General features: G+C 42.1%; 1 protein-coding gene across 1 annotated transcript in view; it reads right to left on the bottom strand.

The window, feature by feature from the left end:
• The window catches only part of agps (alkylglycerone phosphate synthase), a 170182-nt gene that overhangs the window by 63477 nt on the left and 79587 nt on the right, over positions 1-27118 (bottom strand). Inside the window, exons 7-10 of the mRNA XM_059966752.1 lie at positions 17871-17950; positions 11273-11353; positions 5103-5228; positions 3887-3995 (exon numbers count right to left, since the gene is read on the bottom strand). Of these exons, the coding sequence (XP_059822735.1) occupies positions 3887-3995; positions 5103-5228; positions 11273-11353; positions 17871-17950 (396 nt within the window). The remainder of the gene's footprint in view (positions 1-3886; positions 3996-5102; positions 5229-11272; positions 11354-17870; positions 17951-27118) is intronic.

Here is a 27118-nt window from a genome sequence, read left to right as displayed (position 1 = left end):
CATTTACAGGTTACAAAGGAGGAGGTGTTTGCTGTCCTGAGGCAAGATGAGGTGGATAAATCTCCAGGGCCTGACAAGGTATTTCCTCTGACCCCATGGGAGGCTAGTGCAAAAAGTGCAGGGGCCTGAGCAGAAATATTTAAAACATCCTTAGCCATGGGTGAGGAGCTGGAGGATTGGAGGTCAGCTAATGTTGTTCTGATGTTTAAGAAAGGCACTAAGAATAACCCAGGAAATCATCGGCCAGTAAGCCTGACATCACTAGTGGGTAAATTACTGGAAGGTATTCTAAGGGATGAGATTAGAGATTAGAGATCAAGAATAGCCAACATGGTTTTGGGTGCGGTAGGTCATGTCTAACCATTCTTATGGTGATTACTAAGAAAGATGATGAAGGCAGGGCAGTGGATGTTGTCTACATGGACTTCAGCAAGGCCTTTGATAAGATTCTGCATGGGAGGCTGGTCAAGAATGTTCAGTCACTTGGCATTCAAAATGAAGTAGTAAATTGAATTAGATGATGGCTTTGCAGGAGAAGCCAGAGAATGGTATTGTAGGGTTGCCTCTCTGACAGAAGGTCTGGGACCATTGTGGTCTCACATCTATAACAATGATCTGGATGATAATGTGGTAAACTGGATCACCAAATTTGCGGATGACACAAAGACTGGAGGTGTAATGGATAGTGAGGAATACTATCAAAGCTTGAAGTGGGATCTGAGACCTGCTGGAAAAATGGCAGATGGAATTTAATGCAGTTAAGTAGTAGGTGTTGTGCTCTGGGTGGACCAACCATGGTAGGACTTGCATGGTGAGTGGCAGGGCACAGAAGAGTGCTCTAGAACAGAAAGATCTGTGAATATAGATCCGTAATTTCTTCAAAGTGGCATCATAGGGAGATAGGGTTGTAAAGAAAACTTTTGGCACGTTAGCCTTCATAAGTCAAAGTACTGAGTCTAGGAGTTAGGATTTTATATTGAAATTGTACGATATTGATGAGGCCAAATTTGAAGTATTGTGTCCAGTTCTGGTCAACTACTGTACCTGCAGGAAAAAATGTCAATAAGGTGAATAAACTCTTCTCGGGCTTCCAGCCGAGTATGGTTGTCAATTTTAGCCAGCACTTCAATATCAGACTCCATCATCTCCAACAGTGATGATGCCTAGGTGGTTTCTATACTCCAGTTATCCATCCCTCCTGATTGGTTAGTCCTCAACTAATCAGGTTCCCTCTTTCTCACCTTGTTTACATTCAAATTCCAATTCTTTCTTAGAGTGAGACCTTCATCTTTATTAAAAGCGCTGATGAGAAAAACCAGGAAACCTAACAACAGGAGGTATCTGTCGCTATTGTCCATCTTCCCTATATTTCTACAGTTTCTGGAAGGATCACCAGGATCCTGAAGAAATACTGGATTAATACCATCCACAAACCTGTAAAGAAGCTAAGATACTAGCTTACGCAGGTCAAAGATGACCTGGGACTCAGGATGGTTGGCGTTTACAGGACTCCCTGTGAACGTGAAGCAGCGTATAATCGGCCAGACAACGTGTACGATGGAAACCTGCATCAAGGAGAATAGGAGGATAGGTGGTGCATCCATTTGGGTTACCTGGAAAAATTGGCAGTGGCAGGAAACTGCATTCACAACAGCCATAGGATTAAGTTCAACTATTGTGCTCCACCAATGGTTTTTGGGACCACCTAGTGAAGAAAGCCATCGAAATAAAACTAGAGAATATGAATTTCAACAAAGATGAAAGTCTTGCTCTAAGTAAGAACTGGAATTTGACTGTAAACAAGGTGAGACAGAGGAAACCTAATTGGTTGAGAACTAACCAGTCAGGAGGGATGGACTACAGGGGTATATATACTCCCAGACTAGACATACCTAGACATCATCTCTGATGAAGATGGCAGAGTTTGTCATCAAATCATCAGTTAAAATTGACACCTGTACCTGGCTAGAAGCCTAAGAAGAGTTATTTGTTATATATGCCGGCAATGCACAAGATCCTTTTTCATGTCAATAAGATTGAAAGAGTGGGGAGAAAATTTACAAGGATGTTGCAGGAATTAAATACCTGAGTAATAGATAAAGGATGGATAAATTAGGACTTTATTCCCTAGAGCATAGAAGAATGAGGGAAGAGGTATACAAAATTATGAGGGTTATATATAGGATAATTCAAGCAGGCTTTTTCCACTGAGGGTTGGTCATGGGCTAACAGTGAAAGGTGAAATGTTTAAGGGGAACATAAGGGGAAGCTTTTTCTACTCAGAGGGTAGTGAGAGTGTGGAATAAGCTGCCAGCCGAAATGGTGGATGTGGGTTCAATATCAACATTAAGGAGCAATTTGGATCAGTACATGGATGGGAGGGATATGGAGGGCTATGATCTAACCACAGGTCAATGGAACTAGGCAGATTAATATTTTGGCATGGGCTAGATGGGGTGAAGGGCCAGCTTATGTTGTGTGCTATGACTCAATTTACAGAAAGTATTGCAGGTCTTTGGTTATGCTCCATGAATTTTTGATAGAGCTGTCTTCTAATATTTAGTCTTTTCGATTAAAGCTACATTGAAAAAAAAATCTCTGGAAGATATTTAATATGTGGCTAGGGCTGACAGCAGCTGGAAAGTATTTTCTAACAGCATTTTGACAACTAAATTGGTACATTGGTTTATTACCGTCACATGAACTGAGGTGCAGCGGAAAAACTTGCTTTGCACACTTGTCCATACAGATCAATTTGTTACAACGATGCATTTAGGTAGTACAGGGTAAAACAAAAACAGAGTGCAGAATGAAGTGTTACGGTAACGAGAAAGTGCACTGCAAATATACAGGAAGATACAAGTTCACAATAAGATAGATTATGAGGTCAAGAATCCAGTTTACTGTATTAGGGAAAAATTCAAGTTTTATAACAGTAGAATAGAAATTGTCGCTGAGCCTGGGAATATGTGCTTTCATGCTTTTGTACCTTCTGCCTGATGGGAGGGTGGAGAAAGAATTTCTGGGTGGGTGAGATTTTGATAATGCTGGCTGTTTCACTCAGGTAGTAAGAAGCACAGACAGAGTCCATAGAGGGGAAACTAGCTTTCATGATGCTCTAGTTTCTGGTGGTCAAGCAAAGAACACTTGCTATGGTAAGCTATAATGCACCCACAGGTAGTGATACAGGCAGCTAAGCCCTGGGATGAGAACACCATCTGATCAACAACAACTAGGAGTTAGGGTTATATTCTTTGGAGCTTCAAAGAATGAAAACTGTTCATGGTAATATCTCGGATGGTGATGAGAAGACGTACAGGAATGAGATAGATAAGCTGGTTGAGGGGTGTCACAACAACAAACTTGTACTCAATGACAGCAAGACCAAGGAATTGATTGTAGACTTCAGGAAGGAGAAGACAAGAGAGCACATAACAGTCCTTGTTTAGAGATCAGTAATGGAAAGGGTAAGTAGCCTCAAGTTCCCTGCCATCAACATCTCAGCGAGTCTATCCTGGAACCAAAACAATAGCGCAATCAACGAGGAGGCACGTGAGCAGCAATACTACATTAGGAGTTTGAGGGGATTTGGTATGCCACTGAAACATCTAGCAAATTTTTACATATGTACAATGGAGAGCATTCTGATGGGTTCTTTCACTGCCTATGTATGGAGGTTCCAATGTGTAAGATCAAAAGAGGCTGTGGAGGGTTGTAGACTTGGCCAGCTCCATCACAGAAACAAACCACACAACCATCAAGGACATCTTTAAAAGGCAGTACCACAATCCATCATTATGCAATCTCACCATCTGGAATATGCCCTTTTCTCATTACTTCCTTATTTAGTTGAGGCATGAAAACAAAATTAACTTTGAAATATTACCTTCAGATCCCATAATGAAGTGGTATATATCAGGGCCAGTAGACATTCTTGGACCTTGACAGCTTTTCTCTACTATGCCTCTTGGTGTAACCATTTTTATATGGACAATCTGAAAACACAGAAAGGCACAAAGTAGGTCCTTATTCTTTGGAGCATAGAAGGTTGAGGGGGGACTTGATAGAGGTACTTAAAATTATGAGGGGGATAGATAGAGTTGACGTGGATAGGCTTTTTCCATTGAGAGCAGGAGAGATTTAAACAAGAGGACATGAGTTGAGAGATAAGGGGCAAAAGTTTAGGGGTAACACGAGGGGGAGCTTCTTTACTCAGACAGTGGTAGCTGTGTGGAACAAGCTTCCGGTAGAAGTGGTAGAGCCAGGTTCAATTTTGTCATTTTAAAAAAATTGGTTAGGTGTATGGACAAGAAAGGAATGGAAGGTTATGGGCTGAGTGCAGGTAGGTGGGACTAGGTGAGAGTAAGTGTTCAGCATGGACTAGAAGGGCCGAGATTTCCTGTTTCCGTGCTGTAGTTGTTATATGGTTATTTGCTTCATTCCGACTTTAGTGAATTATTCTCAATTTATTGGCATTATAAAAACAATATCCTTAGGTAGTGTTATCCTACTGATCTTTAGCTCTATCCCTATCTATCTATCTATCTAGAGACATGGCACAGAATAAACCCGTTCAGCCCTTTGAGCTGCTCCACCATTAACCCACCGATTTACCCTAGCCTAATCACAGGATAATTTACAATGACCAATTAACCTACTAACCAGTATGTCATTCGTCTGGGAAGAAACCCATGTATTTGACAGGGAGAATGTACAATCTCCTTACAGAGGATACCAGGACTGAACTCTGATGCCCTGAGCTGTAATAGCTACCTTCTACGCTATCATTCTCTGACTAGATTTGAAACAAGTGGAATGATGGGTTTTAGATTTGTTTCTGCTAGTAAAGTGGCATAAATGATTATATGGCATGACTTGAACATTTACCTCCTTTCAATTTTAAGATGCTGTCTAATCAACACTGGAGTTGTACTATTAGAGCAAGGATTGAAGAGGCTCAAAGCAGCAGCCTAAAAGCAACAGGCAAACAAATGCAGTTTCACCCCCCCCCCCCCACATAATGCACATCCAGAAAACTAAAACTTTAAAGTTTAGTTGATTTTACTAAGCTTAACAATAAAATGCATTTTAAGAATACTCACCAGATCTTCAATGTTACCATAGATATTCTTTTTCATGCCCGAAGCCCTCGTAGCTACCCAGCCTCCAAGGCTGCTAAACTCCATTGAATCTGGTTCATGTCCTGTGCAATAGCCATGTTCACTAAGCTTCAAACAAAAGTTTAAGAAAATAGTTACTTGAAAGAGCTGCCTCTATATAAAATAATTGGAATGAATATTTAAATTTGTTAGTTTTTTTTTAGCAGCAGTTTTCTATATACCTGCCCTGGAATAAGTCTGAAGACCTCCATCCCATGCATCTATTTCCCACCTCATTAGCACATAACATGGGCAGTAATCCTGAAATTACAATGCTGCAAGTCCTCCTTCTTAAATGTTCTATCTAGTTCTCTAAAATCCCTTTACAGGACCTCTTCTCTGTTCCTACCTACATCACTGACAAATGTTTGAAATGGTTTGAATATTTCAAATTAAAAACTCAAGTACAAAACAATTGCTACTACAATGTCAACATAGATCAGATCTCGGAACAACAAGCATTTCTCTACTTAACTGTAGGAATCTCAAACAAAAGTCCCAATCCCTCATACAAATGACCACTGCTCTTGGAACAACTCAAGGTCCAGCTGGAAGACACCAGTTTTGTCAGGTCTTAACGGACTTATTAAGACCATTTATTTCAACTGGAAGAAATGGCTAAGTATAACATACAGTACATTCTTTTATGAAAATGATGTGATGGAGTTGAATTAAATGTAAATAAAGGTTTCCAGCATTTTTCAATCGTGCTTGCACAACTTCCAGTTGGAACTGGGACAGAATTATCCTTAATTACCCTTTCCATCCCACCAGCCTCTACATTCAATGGATCATCCTCCATTATTTCTGCCACCTCCAACAATGTAATAAATCCAGGTAACCACTTTCCCCTCCTCAGATGTGCCTGCATCTGTGCTTAATGGATTTCACTGGTTTTTTCCAACTCTATTAGTTTATTAACAACAGCAGCCTGCAGGCATTCTCAGTTCTCTTCACACCTTTTCTGCAACTTAAAAGCACGTTTGCTTTCTTAATTCTCCAGTTCTAACAATCTAAATCGCAAACTATGCTTCTATCCACACTGAAGCAGCAATAGCTCCCACATTTTTAATTGAGGAAATTGTTTGCTTCCCAAGTAAATGTATGCCTGGGGGTAATTAAACAAAAAAAACTTGCAACAGCCTCACAGGTACATACAATATAATGAACATGTAGACATATAGTGTTTTTGATAGATGCTAAATCTGGGGAAAAGGTTTAAAACAGCTCCAGAAGTATTGAGGATAGGACTTGCCATTTACAATCAGAAAAGCACTGTCCTGGACAGGCCTTAGCTAATCAATAACTGTTTTCCAAATGGAGCTACCGAAAATTCTGACGCACTTACTCTAGATATCAAACAAGGTGTACAACAGAATGGTATACTTAACATTGTAGCATCACCAACAGATTCAATTTTAGCAGAGCAGTCCTCCACTTGATCAACAGGTCAATCAATCTTAATACGTGCAAGAACACTTTTTCCCAAGGCCCATTTATTTCAGCAAAAGCCAGAGGATATTTTCAGACTGAGTTAATAACTAACAAACGTTGATGCTTTGACTAAGTATCTCTGGTTTGCTGTTACTATAAATTACAGCTGACAAGGAACACCTATAATTTCTGAGGAGGTTAAGCTGATAATTGAACATCAACAAACTTCTACAGATATACTGCTGAAAGCATCCTGACATGAAAGCATCATGGTCTGGGTCAGCATATCAAATGCACAAGACCATAAGAAGCTTCAGAGTAATGAACTTTGCCTTATATATCATGGGCACATCCCTCCCACTGTTGGTAGTATCTACAGGAAGTGGTACCTCAAGAAGTCAACATCTATCAAAATTCCCTACCAGCTAAGCCATGCCATCTTTTTGCAGCTACTACTGAAGAGGAAGTACAGAAGTCTGAAGTCCCACACAATCACATTCAAGAACAGATACTTCCTTTCATTCATTCAGTTCTTGAAATAACCAGCAGAACACTAGTCACCTACAGTTTAGTAACATCATGAATACTGACAACTATGCACTAAAACAGAATTTTGTTTTAATTGGTTTAATTGTTTTTTTGTAAGACAAAATCATACAATTTATTTAATTTATACCTTTCTTGTCAAAGTTGCTAACATGATGGCGCTGTCTGTAACGCTGCTGCAAGCAAGCTTTTCATTGCATTTGTGTATAAAAGTACTGGTACATTTAACAATAAAATCAACTTTGAGACAGGGTAGGTATCCTTTAGTTGTGACTAGTGAAGAAATAATAGAAATATACATTTTTAGTGCTGTAGTTGAGACCACAGCAAAAATCATTCAAATTTATACATGCTTATCCCAATCTTCAAATTAGAACAAACACTAATAACAATTAACAGTAACAGTAATATATGTCCTTAAAAAGAGGAAGGGGAAATCCAAGATTTTAATTCAAAGTTTCCATTCCCTTGGTCTCAAAGAGATCAATTTACTAAAAAAAGTTACTTAAATAATGATGAGCTTAAAATACAAGTTAATACACATGGTTCAAAGTAACAAATATATATTCTGACTATCAAATATCACTGAACAGCAAAATAACAGCAAAGAAACAGTATGGAAATATCAAATATCTATTACTGCTACCTTTATACAAGTGGCATTACCAAAACCACTTCACATAAATTCCTTCATGACCGGGATACATTGAGCAAAACATCTTGGGAATCTTGGAACCATTTAGAAGGGGCAAAGAATACACATCAATGTCTACATAAAATCCAAAACCTGCATTATGGCATATCAACTGAACTGTTACTTTCAGAATTAATTTTATATTTTTTTACTCAAAAACAGGATTCAATCACCTTGAAAAATAAAGATTTGGCCTTTTTTCAAAAAAAAGGCTGCTAAAAGTCTTGAGACACTATTTAGAGCCAGAAAAATTTTTGTTAAAAACATGATCGTTAACAGCCCACCCAACACTTAATATAATCTGCAATAAATACTAGCTTTACTATAATTTATATGAATCAGTTGTTCTAGGTCAATAAACAGCACATTTTATACAGTCACAAGTTCAAAAATCTAAATTTTAAATAAGGGATGAGATCAGTACAGTGAGCAGCAACAATACTGGCTTGGCTGATGAAGTTTCAGAATCAGTTTGGATTAAGAAACAGAAACTGGGAGAAAACCATTAATACAGCAATTTCTTATAGGATACCAAATTGCACTTGCAATATTAGAAACAGCATAAATCAGGAAATTAAGAGTAGATAACAGGAATAACATAATAATTCTGCAGGAATTTAAACCTTACATTGCCTGGTCAGATTAAATTTACATTAATAGGAAGACAACAAATTCACTGCATAACCACCAGATATTTGCCAGATCATTAATATTGCGGAACCAACTGGAGAAAAGACCATCTGAGATCTCATTTTGTGCTGTAAGAAAGGGGCCTTTTTTGTTGTAAAGGGGCCTTCAGGGAAAAGTGACTGCATTAACATTTTAGACACAATTTGAAATTCAATCCAAAGCCAGGTCCTTAAATCTAACAAAGAAAACAATGAGCAGAGTTGGCAATAGTTGGTACAAAAATGTTAGCTCTGAAAGAAATGATACATTATAAACAATAAAAAGCATGTAAAAATATTAAGCATATTTCCAGAAAAATCCTTCTAAAAGGCACCAAAAACCAGAAGTAAAAGAGACTTATTCGTGGCTAACAGGTCAAACAAAAGGTGAAATTAAATCCAAGGAAGAAGGTAATAAGACTTTCAGAAATAGCAACATGCCTGAAAATTAGGATCATCTTAGACCTCAACTGAACTCCATGAAATGGATGCAAGGGAATATTTTCCGGGTAGAAGAGTCTTAAACCAGAGTTAATTTCAGAATAAGGAATAGGCCATGTAGAATTTCCAAGATGGACATGCATTTTTTTTAAATAAGGCTCCTGGCTGTCCTTCTCCTATCTGGCAGGCAGAGGCTAAAGAGCAAGGCTCCAGAGATTAGATCGTGGGAGGCAGAGGAGAGGCTACGGGATTGCTTCAAGTCAGTGAACTGCAGCGTGTTCAAGGATTCATCTGTGGATCTGAATGGATATACCACAGTTGTCACAGACTTTATAAAATCAGTCACAGAAGTAAGCGTCTCCTCAAAATCATTCACAATCTTCTCCAACCAGAAGCCTTGCATGGTCCATGAGATCCGCAGTCTGTGAGGGCCAGATCAAAGTCATTCAAGTCCGGCAACCAAGAAAGTTACAAGTGGTCCAGGTGCACACACAAAATGCTGGAGGAATTCAGCACGCCTGACAACTTCTAGGAAAAGAGTACAGTCAATGTTTCAGGCCAAAACCCTCCAGTAGGGTACCATATTCAAGTTTGCCGAAGACATCACAGTCTTAGGCTGAATCAAAGGTGGTGATGAATCAGCATATAGGTGGGAGATTTAAAATCTGGCTGAGTGGTGCCAAAGCAACAATCTCTGACTCAATCTCTGCAAGATGAAGGAGCTGATTGTTGACTTCAAGAGGAGGAGACCCGAAGTCCATAAGCTAGTCCTCATCGGGGGATAAGAGGTGGAGAGGGTTCAGCAACTTTAAATTCCTCAGTGTTATCATTTCAGAGGATCTGTCCTGGGACAAGCATGCAGGTACAATTACGAAGAAAGCATACAGCGCACGACTTCCTTAGGAGTTCAAAAAAGTAGATATTCAAGTTTAGTACATGCTGTAGTTAGTTTTAAAATGCTAATACCATTAGTTGGACATTTTCACTTTATTTTACAATAATTCCTGGCCATGCTTAAGCCCATAAAATTGGTGTCATCAGACAATTAGTACATCAAAAAACTTTGAGGAAGGAAAGTGAACAAATTAAGTTGTTTTTACTATTCTTGCCATGAGGATATGCTTTAATTGCTCTTTTAGCTTATTTCATTTTAAATAATTTTTATTCTCAAATAGGTTAGGAGAAATACCAATAAGGAATGTTTTTCATGCTGACATCAAGATGGTGACACACTCACATGCAGCAGCAACTCCGGGTCTAATCAACGGTGTATATGTTCATCCTGTTTTTTTCACTAATCAAAAGCCATTGTTGGATACTGAGAACATCAGCTACTACAGGATTATCCCATCAACATAACGATGAAGCTGGACTTATTGCGTACCGTTCCTGTGTTGCCGCTGAGGATTGGTGCATACCGTTGGGTCAAGAAGGTATGTGGTGCGAGTGATTGTCCTGAATATTTTTATTGAGATTGCAAGACCCTGTTGGACATTGGTAACGTAGAATACTACAAGTTCAGTTCACTGGTTCATGGCGAGACCGACAGCGGGGGTAGCTGCTTAGCCTTGGTTGTGGCGAGGACTGAACCTATGCCACAGGGTCACCTGTTGCAGACACCCAGGTGAGGAAACAATGAGTCAGTGTGGCACAGCCTCTGTGGGCATGCTGGAATCAGTACCGGGATTGGGGTTGCCCTCTGGTGTTGACGCAGTGAAAGAACAAGCTAGACTAGGAAAACTTACCATATATCTAGTCATGCTACTTGGCGACATGGGCTATATTATCTTTTTCTTTGTGATGCATGTTTTTCCTGATATCATAACCATATGTGCTATGTGTTATGGGTAATCTGTTTTGCACCTTGGCCCTTGAGGAAGTCTGTTTTGTTTGGCTATATTCATGTATGGCTAAATGATAATTGAACTTGAACTTGATTATTAGTGCACAACAGAGATAATCTAAAGGCTCTCTCCAGTGTTCATAAGCAATACAGAGCAAACCACGAGCTCAGACCACCATGCTTACCCAAGAGTTTAGTAGGCTTGATTACTGAACTCTGCTGCCACAACTAAAGCAAGTGGTTGGCAAATATTAATAACCTTAGTTCAATGATTTGAAAAACTAGCATGCAATTCTAGTACAAAAACACTTGGTGGCAGTGTTCATTAAAGCATCATAAAAGATCAATAAGCAAATGTTTGTCTGCTCAGTTAAAGATCCAACTAGAACCTAGTTTTACAAAAATTACCCTTCCTACTTGCTATCAGTGTGGATAAATTTCATTTGCTTTGTAAGATCCATCAAACATTAAATAATTCTATGCTTACCTGTCTTTCAAGATCTTGCCCAGTTATGCCAGCCTCCACATGTGCTGTTAAGTTCTTTTCATCAATCCACATTATTCGATTCTGTTTTGGGTGGAAAATTGAATTAAATCATTTTCATAATATTATAACTTTTAAAATTTGTTCCAAGTGTTACATAAACTTTTTAAAATTTCAGATAATGTCATACCTGCAATTTAGCAACATTTCTCACTAGACTACAGCTTGGTAATTACATGGCATTTTAAGATGCCTCCACCTCCCACCCAAGTTGAAATTGTTCATCAATCAGCCTCAGCCAGGAGAATTAGCAAGATCGTTGATTTTTTTTTTAATATATAGACGAAGAAAATAAGAAAACAAACTCTCTATTTTCCTCCACATATTTTCATCTACAGAAGGATACTTCCACACTGGGAGGCACAACTAGAAACAAGCAGGAACTAATTAACCTAGAGGCAGGGAGAACTCCAAAACTCCTGTTACCATCCATGTCCAAAGTCATCACCGCACACTTACAGACCAAAGCAACGGACCAAGCTACTCTGAGTACTTCTCAGTGAAATTACAATAAGCATGTACAAGACTGTGAAAATATTAACTTCATTTCAAACTTGATTATAAAACATTTAAAGCAATGGAGATTCCAAGCAGGATAGTGGAAAGTTCCTCTTGTAGAATGTGGGAAGGCAGGGAGACCTTAACTACAGTTGGAAGTGCATCCAGCTGCAGCTTTTAACAGACCCTGTTAGGGAGTTACAGCTGGAACTGGATGAACTCTGGATATATTCAGGAGGCTGATGGTTGATATACAGGCTATACAGGGAGGTTGTTACACCAAGGTGCAGACACAAGTAACTGGATAGTGTCAGGAGTGGGGGAAGGGGATAAACAGTCAGTGCAAAGAACCCCTGAGGCCATTTCCCTCAACAGCAGGTATACTGATTTGAATACTGTTGGTGAGGGGGTGACCTAGCAGAGGAAAGTCACAGTGGTCAGGTCTGGGGCTCAGAAGAGAAGAGCGAAGAAGAGGCAAGCTGTAGTAACAGGAGATTCATTGGTTAGAGAACAGAAAGGAGGTTCTGTGATGAGAACGAGATTCCAAATGGTTTGTTGCCAGCGTCAGGGATATCTCTGATTAAGTCCACTGCATTCTTAAGTGAGAGGGTGAGCAGCCAGAGGTCACGGACCACATTAGTACCAATGACATGGGTAGGAGGGATGACAAGGTCCTGCAAAGTGAGTTCAGGGAGTTAGGTGCTAAGTTAGAGGACAAGACAGCCAAGTTTGTGAGCTCAGGATTGCTACCCTTGCTCACATATTAGTGAGGCCAGAAATAAGATGATCATACAGTTTAGCATGTGGCTAAGGAGCTGGTGCAGGAGAAAGGGCATCAGATTTTTGGATCATTGGGCTCTCTTCCAGGGAAGGTGGGACCTATACAGAAGGATTTGCACCTGAACTAGAGGTGGAGAAAGATGTTGTTAAGCCTACATACCATGTCAGGACTCAAAAGGTCGATGTTCTGAGCTATGTTCTTATATAGTTCTAAAGACTAATGATCTGAGCTGCATTTATTTCAATGCAATGAGTATTGTAGGAAAGGCAGATGAGCCTGGAGCATGGATATACATGTAGAATTATGACATTGTACCTTTCAGTGAGGCTTGGTTGTAGGAAGGGGCAGGGCTGACAGCTTATTGTTCTAGGGTTCCATTGTTTTAAACTTGATAGAGTGGGAACAATTAAAAGGGAAGGGATGGCATTAATACTTGGGGCTAAAAGAAGATATCAGGTTGCTCTAGCAGACAAGGTGAAAGAGAATCCCAACAGCTTCTTCAGATGTGTAAGGGCACAATGATATCAAGGAACAAAATTGGACATCTGGAAGATCAGTGTGGCAATCTATGTGTGGAGCCTAAAGAGATGGGGGAGATTTTAAATGGAATTTTTTTGCATCTGTATTTACTCGGGAGAAGAACACAGAATCTATGAATATGAGGTAATGCAGCAGTGAGATCAATGACCCCATACAGATTACAGAGGAGGAGGTGTTTGCTGTCTTGAGCCAAATTAGGGTGGATAAGTCCCCAGGGCCTGAAAACGTGATCCTTCAGACTCTGTGGGAGAAATTGCAGGACGCTAGCAGAGATATTTAAAACATCCTTAGCCATGGGTGAGGTGCCAGGGGATTGGAGGGTAGCTGAATTCTTATATAATACAATTATTATGAATAGATTTTTGCAAAAATTAAATATACCTAAAATTTCTATTCAAGATATTAATATTAATACACTAGATGCTCCTATTAAACAAGAGGAAATAGCTAAGGCTATATCCTCTATGCAATTAGGGAAAGCTCTAGGACCAGATGGATTTACAGTGGAATTTTATAAGACCTTTAATGAAATGCTTATATCACATCTTTGTCAAACTTTCACTGATTCTATATCCTCTGGGAAACTTCCGAAAGCTTTTTATGAGGCATCAATTTCATTGATTCCTAAAAAAGGAAAAGATCTATCCGAATGTGCCTCCTATAGACCAATCTCCTCATTGAATGTGGATTTTAAAATTCTCTAAGATTTTAGCCAATAGGCTTGAGAATATTTTGCCTAACTTATCTCAAATGATCAAACTGGATTTATTAAAAATAGGTATTCACATTTTAATATTCAAAGATTGTTAAATATTATTTATTCTCCCTCAGTTAAAGAATCTGAATGTATTGTTTCTCGATGCAGAGAAAGCTTTTGACAGGGTGAAATGGCCCTATTTATTTCAGTTTTTGGAGAGGTTTAATTTTGGTCTGGGATTTATTTCCTGGTTAAAACTGATCTATCAAACCCCGATGGCTGCGGTTATAACTAATAATTAAATCTAATGGAGTTCTTTGTGGAAGTTACTAGGAAAGTTGATGAAGGCGAGGCAATGGATGCGCTTGGCATGGACTTTGATAAGGTCCCACATGGGAGGCTGGCTGGCAATCAAGATGAGGTAGTAATTTGGATTAGACATCGGCTTTGTGGAAGAAACCAGAGAGATGGTTGCCCAGCTGACTGGAGGCCTGTGACTGGTAGTGTGCCACAGTGAATTGGTGCTGGGTCCATTGTTGTTTGTCATCAATGTCAATGATATGGATAATAATGTGGTAAAATGGATCAACAAATTTTCAGAAGACACCAAGATTGGGGGTGTAGTGGGCAGCGAGGAAGACTATCAAACCTTGTAACAGGATCTGAACCAGCCAGTGAAGTGGGCTGAAAAATGGGAGGTGGAATTTAACGCACACAGGTATTAAACTTTGGGAGGACCAACCAAGCTAGGTTTTACAAATGGCAGTAGGGTACTGAGGAGTGTGGTAGAGCAGAGGTGATCTGGGAATACAGATCCATAATTCCATGAAAGTGGTGTCAGAGATAACTGGAACACACTGGAATCAGACCATTTAGGCCCAATTAAGCAGCTGCCTGAATTAAACGAAGTTTCAAGAAATAAAACCATAAGATGTAAGACTTGAGTAGAATTAGGCCACTTGGCCCATGGAGTTTGCTCCACCATTCCATCATGGCTGATTTTTAAAACTGTCTCAACCACATTCTCCTGCCTTCTCCCCATCTTTGAAGTACTGACGACAACCTCTGCTTTAAATATACTCAATGACTTGGCCTCCACAGGCGTCTGTCGCAATGAACTCCACAGATTCACCATGCTCTGGCTAAAGAAATTCCTTCTCATCTTGGTTCTATTCTGAGGCTGTGCCCTCTGGTCCTAAACATACCCACTACAGGAAAAATCCTCTCCACATTCACTCTATACAGGCAGTTCAATATTCAATAGGTTTCTTGGCAATCCACCCCCTCTCCAAACTCCACCAAGAACAGGGCCAGGGCCATCAAATGCTCCTCTTCCATTAGCCCCTTCGTTCCCAGAATCATTCTCATGTACCTCCTCTCAACCTTCTCCAAAGCCAGCACATTTTTTCTTAGGGAAGGGTCCAAATCTCCAAGCACAGTCTGATCAATGTCTTATATCCTTGTACTTACATTCTAGTCCTCTTGAAACGAATGCTAACATTGCATTTGCCTTCCTTATCACCAACTCAACATGCAAATTAACATTGAGGGAATCCTGCACAAGGACTCCCAAATCCCTCTGCAGCTCTGATTTTTGAATTTTCTCCCTACTCAGAAACCAGGAGACTCCCATGTTGCCAGATCAAGTATCTCTTTATTTTAGCTGCCAGATCCTAATTTCACTGCTGAAACATCCAAGGTACTCTCCAACATCAACAACCCTCATTACTCTATTAGGCTGTCTGACGGCAGAATTTTCATCCACCAGAGCAAAGATCCTAACTGCCTCTTTTTGAAGATCTCACAAGCAATCACAAGGATCAAAGGGCTTTTGATACTCTTGCAGATATGTCAATGTAACAAAACCTAAAAACAATCATACGGGTGATTGATGAATGGAACAGAGTCAAGCTGTTAATTTATCAATATCCTTAAGCTGCTAGTATCCCAATTCCAACACTGCCACATTACTGCATTTGTCTCTGGTTAGGTGAAAAAACAAGCATGGTTTTATACTTTCATATCAATGTACACAAGGTAAAGGTTTGCACAAACTGGTCTCAGACACATGAAAATTTGGTGAGATCTGGTTAGATAAATTAAATCATAAATGAACACAGGAGCCAACTTAAACCCCATCTGCTAGCTTAGAACAAGTAAGGTCCAAGGCACTAAGTTATGATATCCTTGCTCTTTGACTAATAATCTGAAAAAAATTCTTATTGTGCAACCATAAAAACAAGAGACTAAGCAAATCTAATTAACCTTGGGGCAAGTGCATCTTTTTCATAATTAACTGTATGTCAATATATACACAAACCAATATCCATGTCCAACTTTTAGTTATCCCCTTTATTATTATTGAGGATCTTTGGCCACTAGCTCCACTGTTAGGTTCTTCAAATTATACCGCAAGGAGTGGGATAAAAACATGCCCATCTTCTAGTCCACAGCAGTGACGAGATATAATATTTTAAAGTGTCTGACAGTGAAGTTGATTCTTGCATTCTGAGTACATGTTCTTTCTGTAACTTAATGAAAATAGATATATTTCTATTCTTTCTTTTTAAAATATATCTTAATAGGCAGACTAAAATCAATTTGAAAACTGATTTGTTTTGTTATTTGAATAATAGTTAAAAATAAGTTAAAAATATCAGTAATATCTGGATACTGAAAACCTCAAGTCACGGGAGACAGAATCTGTTTCATTTGATATTCATCATATAATATGAATGCCAGGAACTTCAAGAGTCACTCCCCTCTCTCTCTCCCCCTCCCCCCCATTAACACCAAATACAAAAGAGATTCTCATTTAAAAAAACTATGGTAAATGGATTCTAAATTACTTTTAAATTGAATTGTTTGACTTCCGTAAAAAGACAAAAAAATAGTTGAAGTTTACCTATTGCCATAACCTACCACCATTTTTGGGGACAGTTTGACTAACTTGATCTCTTTATTCAATAGTCATGGGTAAATTCAATAGTTATTACAAAATTCAAAGGAAGTTTGTGCCTATTTATGGAAACTGCTTTCTATTGAGAGGTCAAAAAATAAACTTGTATTAATCTATTTCAGTTTTTTAATTGGAAAACAATCAAAAATTTGAAGGGCAATGATTGAAATTTTGGACAGTATTTCAATTTCAAACATTACTCACATTTTAATGCCTGAAAAGTCAACTTGATTACATTCTGCTAAATCAATCGAAGTTATACTTTCAACAATTATAAGTTACTCTAAACATTGTGAATTAATATTTCACCTAATCTGACTTTGGAACCTGCACATTAAACCATCCTTGATTTGGTAACCCCACCCCACCCCTCCCCCGCCTCTCCCTCAAAGAAAAATTTATTGGCTGGAATGCAAAAGTGACAACATTCACACAGATGAATTCTATTAGCAAGCTAAGCATTTCAAAAATAACAATTTTAGAGGAACATGTTTAGCCATAATAACTTTATGACCTCTCAATCTATGCAAGGATTCTTTACCATCCTAAGTGATGAAGAACAGCAAATAATTTTGATTTTGGTTCTGTTCAAATATGCTTGAATTTAGTAAATGCAATTTGCAAGTAAGGGACAGCATACAAATTAACTATTTGAGTTACATGCACAAATAATAAACACTGTTTCAGCACCATCTAAAGTAGACATTGCTGAGGATATGCAAAAAAACTGACAAAACACGCAAGATTTTTTCTATATATTTTCTTAAGAATATTTGATTATCCTTACAACAATAACAAAACAATAATTTAAGCACCAAACACACTTAAGAACTCCAACAACCAAAAAGTTACATTATAAAGGTCACGGTTATTAATCACTGCAATATATGATTTACCAATATGAACATTAGAAATTACCTTAGCTGCATGTTAAAAGTAAAAGGCTTCTTACGGATGTTGTAGCTACAATAAGCACTATAGAGTGTGGGAGTTGGAAAGGTTTAAATTAAATTTCTTCACTTTTATTACCATCAGAAGTCTTTGCCCAAAAAACTTTATTACATACCATCTGTGAAGTATCCAAAGAAAGTATAGTTCGTTTTTCATCTGTGGGACACTCCAGAGCATCAGAAACACTTGTCCCTCCTGCAAGTAAAGGAAATTAAATGACACATTTTATAGTGGTTTTGCTTTTTCTTTGTTTTACAAACACTTAATATTGATAGTCTCCAGACAACTCAGCGCAGATGTGCTCAGCAGGACATGGACTGCAATTTACACATTGATAATATTAGGAGAGTGCTGACAGAACTACAAGTTTGAATTACTCCTGATATACGCAGACTATTGGTGCTATTCAACATTTAATAAAACATACTACTGAAAAACCAGATGTCCTGCAATATATGTAAATAACACTATGTTCAAGTGGCATCAAATAATATGTAACACTCAATTCCCAGGCCAGTATTTCAACTAAATAAATTTAGACTATTTGACCACACATAGTTTGTACCAGACAATTCACAGCACATCACAGTATTAATACATTATAAAAGTGGGAGTACACACAAGAACTCATCTGTTTTGCACAGAAACTGCTCTAACCTGACAGGAAGGACACATTGTTAAAATAGAATTTGACTTCATTTTAAATTGGGATTCTTTTCAGACTTCTCTACAGAAATATACAAACTATCAACACATTAAAGCATCCATTGACAACCTGAATAGCTTGCCAAATTAAACTGTACAGCTCCTGCGTAAGCACCAGGTTACTTTCCACAAATTTAGGAATGCTCAAGTCCCCTTAATTTAGGTGTATTATATCCAAAATAAAGCTTTGTGGATTCCAAAGCAAGTGAAGAAAAACTTATTTGCACTTTGAGCATGGTAATGCAATTCCATGCGTACTCACAATTTAGTTGACCAAAATGTAAGTCCCTTAATAGGCATTTCTCAATAAAAGCCAGAAACTTAAAGCAACCAATTTTTGATATGCTTATTCTGGAACAACAAAGCAACAGCAAATCTTCTGTTGCTGCTGCTAAGATTAAAAGAAAATATACCACTGAAAATCAAAGGATTTAAGCAAGTCACAAAATGGTGGAGGATCTCAGCAGGTTAGGCTGCACCTATGGAGAGAAGTAAACTGTTGATGTTTCAGGCTGTGGCGACCCATTTCCTGGCGTATCCGAACCGACTCACAATTAGATAGCCTACGGGGGTTTGCGAGCACAGAGCTTTGGAGCCTCTGTGCAATGGGGGGCAGGTTGAGGGAGGCTTAAAAGTGAGGCTGAAGATTTCGAATAAAGTTTTTTCCTTCGACTGCAGTTACCGACTCCGTGTCGTAATTTTAGCGCTGCGTGTAGCACACCGCTACAATTGGTGACCCCGACGGTCCAAACGATTTTTGGACCAGAAATGACCGACGCCGCCTCTGTTCATGCGGTTTCGTTGAAACTGCCGGGTTTCTGGACACAGCGCCCGAACCTATGGTTCCAGCAAGCCGAAGCCCAATTCCACGTTCGCCAGATCACCTCAGAAGACACCCGCTACTACTACGTGGTGAGCTCCCTCGACCAGGACACAGCGGCCCAGGTCGCGGAGTTCGTACAGTCGCCCCCAGCAGACGGCAAGTACACGGAATTCAAAGCCCTGCTCCTCAGGACTTTCGGACTCTCACGGCGCGAGCGGGCTGCCCGTTTACTGCACCTGGATGGCTTGGGCGACAGACCTCCATCGGCTTTAATGAATGAGATGTTGTCTCTCACCGAAGGACACACACCCTGCCTCATGTTTGAGCAGGCATTCCTGGAGCAGCTGCCCGAGGACATACGCCTGCTGCTGTCCGACGCGGATTTCAGTGACCCCCAGAAGGTGGCAGCCCGGGCGGACTTGCTGTGGAACGCCAAAAAGGTGAGCGGGGCGTCCATCGCACAGATCTCCCAGCCACGCTCCCGGCAGCAAACCAGTCCAGGCCCGGCCGCAGAGCCCGCCAACCCCCGGCCCAATGAACACTGGTGCTTCTACCACCAGCGGTGGGGCGCAGAAGCCCGCCGTTGTCGCCCGCCCTGCAAGTTCCCGGGAAACGCCAGGGCCAGCCGCCGCTGATGGCTACGGCGGCTGGCCATCGGGATAGCCTCCTGTATGTGTGGGATAGAAGGTCGGGACGCCGGTTTTTGGTCGATACTGGGGCTGAGATCAGCGTTTTACCTCCGACGAGATACGACACCCGCAGCAGGCACCGGGTCCCCCCCTGAGGGCCGTGAATGGCAGCACAGTAAGGACCTATGGCACCCGTCAGGTGCAGCTACAGTTCGGCTCCAGCCAGTTCACGTGGGACTTCACACTGGCCGCCGTAGCCCAACCGCTTCTGGGTGCGGATTTTTTGCGGGCTCACAGCCTACTGGTCGACCTGCCCAGGAAGAGACTGGTCCATGCCGAGACCTTTCAGACGTTCTCCCTGGGTGCAGCCCAGTTGCCAGCCCCTCACCTCGGCTCCATCACGCTGTCCTACAACGACTTCACCAGGGTCCTGGCGGATTTCCCATCGGTTCTGGCACCGCAGTTCACAGCGGCCATGCCCAGGCACGGCGTACAGCACCACATCCCGACCCAGGGACCACCTCTCCACGCCCGCGCTCAGCGGCTTCCCCCGGACAAGCTCCGACCGGCGAAGGAGGAGTTCCAGAGGATGGAGGAATTGGGGATCATCCGGCGGTCCGACAGCCCATGGGCCTCCCCCCTGCACATGGTGCCCAAAGTGACGGGGGGCTGGAGACCGTGCGGCGACTACCGCAGGCTGAACGAGGCTACCACACCGGACCACTACCCTGTGCCGCACATTCAGGACTTTGCAGCAAACCTGCACGGCGCACGGATCTTCTCCAAGGTAGACCTCGTCTGAGGGTACCATCAAATCCCGATGCATCCTGACGACGTCCCCAAAACGGCTCTCATCACCCCGTTTGGCCTTTTCGAGTTCCTCCGCATGCCGTTCGGCCTGAAGAATGCCACACAGACGTTCCAGCAGTTAATGGACGCGGTGGGACGGGACCTGGACTTCGCGTTCATCTATTTGGATGATATCCTCATAGCCAGCAGCAGTCATCAGGAGCATCTGTCCCACCTCCGTCAACTCTGCGCCCAACTGAGTGAGTACGGTCTTACAATCAACCCCGCCAAATGCCAGTTCGGACTCGATACCATTGACTTCCTGGGCCACAGGATTACTAAAGACGGGGCAACCCCTCTGCCCGCTAAGGTAGATGCGGTCCGCCTCTTTCCCCGACCCACCACGATCAAAGGCCTTCAGGAATTCGTAGGTATGGTCAATTTCTACCGCTGCTTCCTCCCTTCAGCTGCCTGGATCATGCGCCCCCTGTTCGCCCTGATGTCGGGTCCAAGCAAGGACATTACCTGGGACGAGGAGTCCGCCGCCACTTTCGTTCAAACGAAGGAAGCTTTGGCGAACGCCGCAATGCTAGTACATCCCAGAATGGACGCCCCTACCGCCCTCACAGTGGACGCATCAAACACGGCAGTCGGTGGGGTGCTGGAGCAACTCATCGCAGGTCGCTGGCAACCCCTGGCGTATTTCAGCAAACACCTGCGACCACCCGAGCTCAAATACAGTGCTTTCGACCGGGAACTGTTGGCGCTTTACCTGGCAATCCGGCATTTCAGGTACTTCCTAGAAGGTCGGCCCTTCACCGCGTTCACGGACCACAAACCGCTTACCTTTGCGTTTACGAAAGCGTCCGACCCCTGGTCATCCCGCCAGCAACGCCACCTGCCCTACATCTCTGAATACACGACGGATGTCCGGCACGTCTCGGGTAAGGACAATGTCGTGGCGGATGCGCTCTCTCGCCCTACCGTTCATGCCCTTTCCCAAGGGGTAAACTTTGAGGCACTGGCAGAGGCGCAGCAGGCAGATGAGGAGATTCCGAGTTACAGAACCACAGTCTCCGGTTTGCAGCTCCAGGACCTCCCCGTAGGCCCAGGTGAGAGGACACTACTCTGTGACGTCACCACCGGCCAGCCCCGTCCCGTCGTCCTGACAGCTTGGCGGCGCCGCGTTTTCAACTCCATTCATAACTTGGCGCATCCCCCCATCCGGACAACTGTCCGGATGGTTTCCAGCAGGTTCTTTTGGCACGGACTTCGCAAACAGGTCAGTGAATGGGCCAAAACGTGCATGCACTGCCAGACGGCCAAGGTGCAGCGGCACACCAAAGCCCCACCGCAGCAGTTCCATCCCGCCCACCGGCGTTTCGACCACATTCATGTGGATATTGTGGGGCCCCTGCCAGTGTCGCGCGGAGTGCGGCACCTCCTGACTATTGTGGACCGGTTCACAAGATGGCCAGAGGCGGTCCCGCTCACCGACCCCACCTCCGAATCTTGCGCCCAGGCCCTGACCGCCACCTGGATATCTCGCTTTGGTGTACCAGCCCACATTACCTCCGACAGAGGTGCCCAGTTCACCTCCAGCCTGTGGTCAGCTATGGCCAGCCTTTTGGGGACTCAGCTGCACCACACCACTGCCTACCACCCACAGTCGAACGGGCTAGTGGAGCGTTTCCACCGTCACCTGAAGTCGGCCCTCATGGCCCGTCTGCGAGGAGCCAAATGGGCGGACGAGCTTCCCTGGGTACTACTCGGCATCCGCACAGCGCCCAAGGACGACCTGCACGCCTCGTCGGCCAAGTTGGTATACGGCGCGCCCCTGGTCGTCCCCGGGGAGTTCCTACCAGCCCCAAGGGGGCAAGAGGAAGATCCCGCAGCAGTCCTGGGCAGACTACGCGAGAAGCTCGGTAACCTGGCCCCCATACCCACTTCACAGCACAGGCGGCACCCGACCTGCGTACCCAAAGACCTACAGAACTGTAAGTTTGTGTTTGTACGAAGGGGCGGGCATCGGCCACCGCTGCAGCGGCCATACGAGGGGCCGTTTATGGTGCTCCGGAACAACGGGTCCACATTCGTGCTGGACGTTGGGGGGAAAGAGGAGGTTTTCACGGTGGACCGCCTCAAACCGGCCCATGTGGACCCGGCGCAACCGGCCGAGTTTCCGGCACCTCGGCGCAGAGGCCGACCTCCCAAGCAGGTTCTGGCCCAGACTGTGGATATTGGGGGGGGTGTCGCCGGTTCTGGGGGGGGGGGAGGGTTATGTGGCGACCCATTTCCTGGCACATCCGAACCGACTCACAATTAGATAGCCTACGGGGGTTTGCGAGCACAGAGCTTTGGAGCCTCTGCGCCATGGGGGGCAGCTTGAGGGAGGCTTAAAAGTGAGGCTGAAGATTTCGAATAAAGTTTTTTCCTTCGACTGCAGTTACCGACTCCGTGTCGTAATTTTAGCGCTGCGTGTAGCACACCGCTACAAGGCCAAATCCCTTTAGGCTACGTCCATGCTAGACTGGATAATTTTGGAAACGCCAGTTTCACGTAAAAATGATAGGCATCCACACCAAGCATTTTTGAAAACACCTCTGTCCACATTAAAACGGGTATTTTGGCGAATATCTTCCTACTGCGCATGCGCAGGACACATCTACCGAAAACAAGTGACATATTTGGTGTTCAGTCTCACCGTGAAAGACTTGGTGCGCCTTTGTCCAGTTACAGACTAGAAAAACTTAACTGCCAAACAACGGACCGCTGTTGGCTCTCGCGCAGGAGGACTTAAAATTGAAAAAAAACAAATACTGGAGCGTGTGGAGGCAACCGACAGGGAGTTCATGGACAGTATGACCCGGCTGGCGACGAACATTGAAAAACTGATGAACTCTGTTGCATTAATAAAGCACCTTGTTAAATATATAAAACATGTCTGCATCAGTGTTATCTTGTATTTCCATACAATGTTACATTAGGCTGTTACACATCTATTGTCAGAGAAGTACTTGCATAAATAAGTAAACCACCTTCATACGAGCAAGGACAGAAAACAGGACAAAGTGAGTATATTTGTTCAGTAAGTTATGGGTCAAAGTATTTGGTAAGTACATTTCTAACTCTTCTGGCTTCAGTCTCGTTGCCGTCTATTCTGAAATTGTTAGGTTGCATTCAAGAAAACAATGAAATGGTATGTTGCCATCACCATCTGTTCTGGCACATCGTGACAGCATTTTTAGATTTCTCTGCTTACCCCGTCCACACTGCTCTGCCCAAGCCAGCATTTTCAAATTTATACACTCTGGAGAGCGTTTTAGAAAAGCTCTCTTTTCGGGGGAGGAAAACGCCACTCACTTCAGTGTGGACGTAAGGTCAAAAAGAAAAGAAAAAGCTTCGGTTACAGATTTATCCGGTTTAGTGTGGACACAGCCTCAGTAGGACCAGAACGGAAGCAGGCAGAAGCCACAAAAGTGTGGGGGGAGGGGAAAGAACACAAGCTGGCAGGTGATCACTGAGATGTGGTGAGGTGGAAAGAGGGTGGATGGGGAAGGGAGGAAATGAAGTAATTAAGTGGGAGGTGATAGGTAGAAAGGCAAAGGACTGAAGAAGTAATCTGACAGGAGAGGACAGTGGACTGTGAAAGAAAAGGAGGGAAACCAGAAGGAGGTGAGAAAAGAGAATGAGAGAGGAACCAGAATGGTGAATGGAAAGAGAGAGAAGGGAAAGGGGCAGAAATTACCAGACTTTAGAGGAACTGATGTTCCTGCCGTCAGGTTAGAAGCTACCAAGGCAGTATACGAAGTATTTCTCCCCCTCCTAATCGTTGTATTACAGGATGCCATAGACAGACATGTTGGAATGGGAATGGGAAGTTGGAATGAAAATGGCTGGGCACCAGAGGATCCTGCCATTTGTGGCAGATGAAGCCAAAGGTGCTCAGCAAAACAGTCCCCCTATCCATGTCGGGTCTTACTGATGTAAAGGAGGCCACACTGGGAGTACAAGATACAATAGGTGACTCTGACAGACTTGCAGGTGAAGAGTGGCTTCATGTTGAAGGACTGTTTGGGGTCCTGTTGGCATGAACATCAAATTCTCTAACGTGGTAACTTCTCCCCTGCCCCCATTTTCCATTCACTATTCTGGCTCACCTCTCACCCCTTTTCTTCACCTCATCTGCAGATCACTTCCCTCTGGTTCCCAACCTCTTTCCCTTTCTTTCCCTTCTACTTCAGCCCTTTCCGCTTCCAACTATCACCTCCACTTTTTTTACCTTGTACTCCATCTCGCATCTACCCATCTTCCCCCTTAACCTGATATCACCCATCACCTGGGAGCTTATACTCCCTTCCCTTCCCCTACCTTCTTATTCTAGGTTCTACCCCACTTCTTTTCCGGTCCTAATGAAAGGTCTTTGCTCGAACAGTAAACTGTTACTCTCTTTCACAGATGCTGATGATTTGCTGAGTTCCTCTCACATTTTGTGTATGTTGCTCAAGATTTCCAGCATCTACAGAATCTCTTCAGTAAAGGATTTAGGTAGCTCTGTAACTGCAAATCTGGATTTTGAAGTAATTCTAAATATTCCTATACTTGATAGTTTCTAAACTCTACAGTGTGGAGTGACAGAGAAAATTCAATACAGTCAAGACTTTTTAACCAACTTTCTTACTGGTTAAGGTATAGCATAAATAATGCAGTAAATTAAATCTTCTTACCTGCAGACACTAATGTCAGCATAAACTCCACAAAACATTACAGTGGATGTTGAATTTTTTTGGTTTAAATTTCATTTACAGCTATCAACTGCTGGCTGGAAAAAATGTTTGTAATTTAGCTAGTAAGACAAGAAAACATTCCAAATTTGGTCAAATATATACAAGTATTTTTAAAAAGCATAATTTTCAACAAGTTATTTTTATGTATCTTTAATTTCGGGCTTCCATTCAGTAATTAAATTAAGTTCCTAATTTTTTTTTCAACAGTTCTTCATTTGCTCCAGGTGGTGAGCACCTTAGTTCACTTCAGAAACGCTTCAAAACATCAAAAGAAAAGTAACCGAGTACTAAATTTAATGCTGGAGTTTCAAACTCCATTCTATTTCCCTAGCTAGAAATTAAGTACTTAACCACTTCTACTGTGAGGCTGTCCAAATTATTAACTTCCGTAAATCTTACCATTTTAAAGAACAGTTTAAGTGAGAAGCAACAACAACAATTAGTATTAGGATCTACATGGATTACAGATGTCAGCATTCCAGCCTTCATATCGAATAAGCTGAAGATGAAGATAAATTAAAACAAAACTTCACTGGATCCAATTTTCAAAACCATTTAACGATTTTGGGCATGGAACATACTACTACATGACTAGGCCAACAATAACCATTAGAAAACTAGCAAAAAGAGAAAAAAAATATACACAGGCCAAAACTTTGAACAGTTAATTAAAAACAGGTTGCAGAGAGCTCACAGGAAGCAGACTGGTTAGTTCTGTGTACAAAAGAGAGACAAGAAACGGACAAGCATCAGGTCAGAACATATTTGAGGTCAGTATTTTTAATTTTGTCTTTAATAAAAAGAATAAATCTTACATGTAACTACAACTTTGTGCACTGAAGCCTCATATATTTTTTCTACAAGTATGTTCTTGTCACCACCAAGTGGTTCAATTTCCTCATTAGGAGGGAACTCCAAGCAGCTCTGTTTAAAAATCACCTTGCAACAGTGACCTTTGGGCTATTCTTTCTGTTAGCCTTGCCAAGCAATTCAATGAAAGGAACAACGAAGTCAATGCTTACGGCCAACTAAAACTGTGCCACATCGAAGCTGTAACTGGGAAATATAGAAGTCTTTATTCACACAGAAAACCTTCAGGACAGAGTGAGCCCAGGAGAATCCAAGAGAATCTTACTCTCCTGACACAATGATTTAATCTTCTTAAAAATTTCAATAAATGATTAGTTACAGGTTCAGTAGCTATATTCACCCATTTTAACATTTTGAATACAGTCAAGTAATTTACAGAATTTACAATGGTAGCACATCCTAACTAGCAGAAACCCTATTCAATATTGGTGCCTGTTCCAAAAGCCAGAATACCAAGTCCAGACACCTAAAATATACCTCTTTTGTTACAGTATTGAGGGATGACTCCATGAATATACAATGAACCAGAAGGTTAAGGCTACATCCACACTAGACTGGATAATTTTGAAAATGCCGGTTCGTGTAAAAACGATAGGTGCCCACACTATGCGTTTTAAAAAATATCTCTATCCACATTGAAATGGAGATTTCGGCAAATCTCCTCCTCCTGCGCATGCGCAGGATACATCTACTGAAAACAAGCCACATGTGCGATGTTGAATCTCGCCATAAAAGTGTGTGTTTGTGTAGTTATAGACTA

This window comes from Hypanus sabinus, chromosome 4, assembly GCF_030144855.1.
Source record: "Hypanus sabinus isolate sHypSab1 chromosome 4, sHypSab1.hap1, whole genome shotgun sequence".
In the NCBI taxonomy this organism is placed as follows: domain Eukaryota; kingdom Metazoa; phylum Chordata; class Chondrichthyes; order Myliobatiformes; family Dasyatidae; genus Hypanus; species Hypanus sabinus.
The sequence above is the reverse complement of the archived record's forward strand: the minus strand, read 5'-3'. Positions and strand labels throughout refer to the sequence as shown.